The sequence below is a fragment of the Arachis hypogaea genome, chromosome 5, assembly GCF_003086295.3.
Source record: "Arachis hypogaea cultivar Tifrunner chromosome 5, arahy.Tifrunner.gnm2.J5K5, whole genome shotgun sequence".
NCBI classification, from domain to species: Eukaryota; Viridiplantae; Streptophyta; class Magnoliopsida; order Fabales; family Fabaceae; genus Arachis; species Arachis hypogaea.
In genome coordinates, this window is record NC_092040.1 from 90,784,872 (window position 1) to 90,789,292 (window position 4,421).

Genomic DNA, 4,421 nt, shown 5'->3' on the forward strand with positions numbered 1-4,421 from the left:
GAGAGCGGAAAGAGAAGAGAGAAGACTCCTGTCGTCGCTTCACACGCCAAACCTAACAAAAATAATATCCATTTGAACAACTTGATCACTACTATATATGGCTAGCCACATCACCTTGTTCCCCCCGCCCCCCCCCCCCCCCCCCCCCCCCCCACACACCACAAAACCCTATAAATACACCATTTCTCATCACAACTCTCATAACACAAACACCACTTCTCTTATATCACCCTCAAAACAAAAATGAAGTCCTCATCATCAGTCATAGCAGCAATGATATGCTTTGCCATGGTAACAGGCATGGCAGCATCAGCAGCGGAACCAGTTCTGGACGTAACCGGTCAGAAACTCAGAAGTGGAGTCAAATACTTCATTCTGCCAGTTCTCAGAGGCAGAGGCGGTGGCTTAACCGTCGGAAGCAGCGTGAACAGCACGTGTCCAATCTACGTCTTGCAAGACAAGCTCGAAGTGACACGTGGCACACCAGTGACCTTCACGCCTTCCACTCCCAACAAAGATGGCGTTATTCTAACTTCCACGGATCTCAACATCAAGTCCACGTCAGCACCAAAGTGCAAGGAGTCATCCGTCTGGAGGCTTCTCAAGGTGCTGAGCGGCGTGTGGTTCATAAGCACCGACGGCGTTGCCGGAAACCCTGGCGTCAACACCGTTGTCAACTGGTTCAAGATTGAGAAGGACGGCAAAGATTATAACCTCTCTTTCTGTCCTTCTGTTTGTAACTGCTCCACTCTGTGCAGAGCTCTCGGCATTTTCACTGATTCTGATGGCACCAAGCACTTGGCTCTCAGTGATCAGGTTCCAACTTTCAAGGTCATGTTCAAGAAGGCTTAATTAATTAAGCTATAATCAAACCGAATTGAGCCGAACTAAGCCAATGCGAAAGAAAGAATAATAAAATCGGCTCTCAGTCTCTTCATATGTAAAAGGCTCAGCCTTGAATAAATAGTTTTACGAAGATCTTATCTATACATTCAGATTAATTATCAAAATCAATTATTATGTATTTGTTTAACTTATTTTTAAGATATATTTTATATTTTAATATATATTTTATATTAGTAATTAATTTTAGTAGTTAATTTTGATATATACCGTTTGATATTTTAATGTTATGCAAAATATAAACTGTGTTTTGTCTCAGTGTAAACAATGATGTGCATTTTGTGATGTACTCGACTTAAATGAATATTGAAACCCCTTTTTTTTTTTGGAAGTGTTAATATAACCCTCTATTAATAAAAAAAATGTTATGCATCAAATCAAAGATAGGGGGTAAAAGAGGGTCTAACTCATCCAAGCTAAACCTACTTCCTTAGATAGCCTAATACTCTGCTCCATTTTTATGTTTGTAGTAAATTCTACAATTCAACAAAATTGTATTTCAAGAAAAGCACAAAACTGAGCAAATTGATGTGTAATCAAACTCAGATCGAAATCCACCTATGTTAACTTCACAAACCTTCTCTATTCATTGTGGAAAATAATCAAACGGTTGGTATGCATCTTTTACAACAACACAAATTATATACAATTCATATTTCAACTAGTATCACTATTTTGGCTCCTTTAAGTTTATACACATTTTTTGTTTCAAAGAAAGGAAAAAAGACAGAACACAGATTATATTAATACTAAACCTACAAAAAATGGTCATACAAAAAAAAAAAAAAACTTTTCAATCTCATCAAATCTAGTGTAACAAAACTACTTGATGTATTACAATCAATAAATTTTCTTTTTCCTGTGATTAATTTGTATTAGAAATTGCTTTATGGAGATTCTTTAAAGCTTTTTCATACCTCAAAAATCCCATAAACCAAAATTCATACTCATCTTCAGTAACTATTTCTATGTACTTCTGCTTTAACTTGTTCACATTCTGGCTTTCATTTACTTCTCTTATCTTTTGTACTGGTATCAAAACCTGCAAATAGAACACCCTTTGATATAAATAAATCAATCAATCAATTTTTACACAAAATTTTCTACTTTTTAATTTTAACTGTATGAAGACTTTACCTTGTAAGGTGCACTGACTAACTCTCCAGATGAAGAAGAGAAAGTTATGTGATTTTCACTGCAAAATGCAACCTTTTTGGTGGAAACAAAGAGAACCCCAGCAATAGGACCAGCTGTGGTGTATAAATAGCACTGAGAAGCCTTCAAGAGTTTCTCATCTTCTTGCATCCCAAAAATGTGCTTAAAAATGTTCCCTCTCCCACCTTTTTGTATAATCTTTTTTCCCAAATTCAACTTTCCCTTTAAAGTCTCAGATAGTTTTGAACCAATTTTCACTGCAATCCCACATAACATATTATATGAAAAGTTTATAGTCAAATGCTAAATAGAAGATATTTTCGCTTTTCATATCACTCTTTGTGGGACAAAGAACTGACTCGCTCCCTCTATCATTGGAAAGGATTGATCTAGGACTACCTCATCCAATGACGAGGGAAAGGAGTCGGCTCAGTGAACAAGAAAGAGTAAATTAAGTGCATATGAATTACCATGTTCATGAATCCTAGATGCAAAACTGCTGCCTTTTTTTCTTGTGCCACTCTCTACACTTTCTTTGTCTGCGATTTGAAAATGAAAGAGAACCCAATCAATTGATCAATTTGATGCCGAGTATTTATTGATGTGATGAGAGTTACCAAGGAATAATGATAGTTGATTCTTACTTGTTATGGTGGATTCAAAGCTATCATCAGAGTTGGAGCTTGAAAAGCATTTCCTAGGAGAGGTACCAAAGGACTTCATCATGAGTGAGTGAAAACAAATCTCAAACACCTAATATGCAAGTTTGGATAATTCTTGAAAATATAACACAGATTATATTTGCTATATTCTTGTTACAGCCGTCCAAGGTAATATCTGATTAAGGGGTTTGAAAAAACCAAAGTCTGAAATTATAAATGTTATTAACACAGAAATCATTGTCATTGAAAACTACTAAGATCACAAAGCATAAGAATAAAATATTTACTATATGCTTCTAGTAAGACAAAAATAAAATATAAAAATAGAAAATATCATCTTAATTCTTGAAACATGAAGCGTTGTTACTGACAAATAACAAGGTTGAATTATAAGCCGAAGGTGTGAAAGCCAATTTATTTTTTTCAAATAAAAAAAATTAGCCAACTTTTTGGTCTTGGTTTTGATTAATTTTTCAATATTTAGTTGATCTAATAATGCTGACTATCATAATCATGGACTTCTGCGATAAACAATAACAGTTTCCTGCATTGAGAAAAAGAGAAGATTAAAAATCTAGAAAGAAAGAAAGAAAAAAACAAATGCTTGAATTTTTCCTACCATGTAAATTTCATGGAAGACACATCCAGTTATACGTATTCATATTGAAAATTTTGTAACATTCAAACTTCAATTTATAACCACTCACCAAGACTTAGATAGAATGGCCCCTTTTTATCTTGGACCAAAATCCTCTAAAATAAAGAGATTAATAAAATAATAAGATTAGAATTAATTATTTTTAAATTAAAATAATAATAAAATTCATATATAATAAAAATTATAAATTTAATAATAATTAATTTTATTTAATCACTTTTTAATTTCCTCAATTTAAAAAAAAATCTCTTATCTTCAAAGTTCAATCTAGTCATTCTAAATAAAATGTAGTCAACTTAAGAAAATCATATATATTTTCATTCCTTATTTGGCGGTTGATGAATCTAGAACCCATTATAACGGAGGAGAAAATATTCAAAGCATTGAATATTCATTTTAATTTTATATTTTTTTATGATGATTAATTAATGTTGAAAGCTGTTGTTTTGAAACAAAAAATAAAAAATTAAAGTTAGCTTTGATAGATATTGTAACACACAAGAGCTTGCAAAATATGAATAAATATAAATATAAAAATAAATAAATATAAATAAAATATATAAATATATATACAAATATTTTTTATTTATTAATATTAATTGTTAGGCAGTACTATTTTTAATTATAAAATATAAAATAATATATGAAAATAATCAGATTTTTGTTAAAAAAATAAAAAATATTGTTGTAGTTAATTTTGTTAGAAATATATTATGATAATACAATTTTTTTTAGAAATGTTATTTGTCTTTTAAATATCAGCTTTTTTATTTAAATAATATTATTTAATTAATTTAAATATTCACTTTTATAAGAAGTTACTTGTTTTTATAGGAAATTATTTATTTTTCAATTTTTCTCTCTTTGAATAATGGACAATTTTTAAAGGATATTTAGTTACACTATTTTTTTTATCTAAATATATGTAAACATGTATTTTATTAAACGCCAGAAAAGATGCTTAGGAGTTAGGATTCTTGATATGTACGAAGTAGTCTCGAAAAACTGCCGTAGATTGAATCCATCTTCTCCTTCGAATCAAC

The 4,421-nt window shown here is 31.2% G+C and overlaps 2 protein-coding genes across 3 annotated transcripts; one reads left to right on the plus strand and one right to left on the minus strand.

The window, feature by feature from the left end:
- LOC112801857 (kunitz trypsin inhibitor 5) lies at positions 1-1,087 on the plus strand. The gene has a single exon (XM_025844801.3). It carries the CDS (start codon positions 244-246, stop codon positions 850-852), a length of 609 nt encoding a protein of 202 aa, XP_025700586.1. The 5' UTR covers positions 1-243; the 3' UTR covers positions 853-1,087.
- A 377-nt stretch (positions 1,088-1,464) lies between these two features.
- LOC112801858 (putative GEM-like protein 8) lies at positions 1,465-3,404 on the minus strand. Of its 2 annotated transcripts, XM_072237434.1 has the most exons (5): positions 3,340-3,404; positions 2,703-3,264; positions 2,529-2,597; positions 2,041-2,315; positions 1,465-1,945 (listed from the first exon to the last, which is right to left on the minus strand). In XM_072237434.1, exons 2-5 carry the CDS (start codon positions 2,782-2,784, stop codon positions 1,769-1,771), a joined length of 603 nt encoding a protein of 200 aa, XP_072093535.1. In that variant the 5' UTR covers positions 2,785-3,264; positions 3,340-3,404; the 3' UTR covers positions 1,465-1,768. The 2 variants fall into 2 exon arrangements, with proteins under 2 accessions (XP_072093535.1, XP_025700587.1); XM_025844802.2 differs by having other exon boundaries at positions 2,703-3,351.
- Positions 3,405-4,421: the final 1,017 nt, after the last annotated feature.

Excerpts from the sequence above, each read along its gene's own strand:
- LOC112801857 (XM_025844801.3), top strand. The coding sequence starts at position 244 with ATGAAGTCCTCATCATCAGTCATAGCAGCAATGATATGCTTTGCCATG.
- LOC112801858 (XM_072237434.1), bottom strand. The coding sequence starts at position 2,784 with ATGATGAAGTCCTTTGGTACCTCTCCTAGGAAATGCTTTTCAAGCTCC. Across the intron at positions 2,598-2,702 it reads CTTTGAATCCACCATAACAA|ACAAAGAAAGTGTAGAGAGT; the intron begins GTAAGAATCAAC and ends TTCAAATCGCAG. Across the intron at positions 1,946-2,040 it reads TAGTCAGTGCACCTTACAAG|GTTTTGATACCAGTACAAAA; the intron begins GTAAAGTCTTCA and ends TTCTATTTGCAG.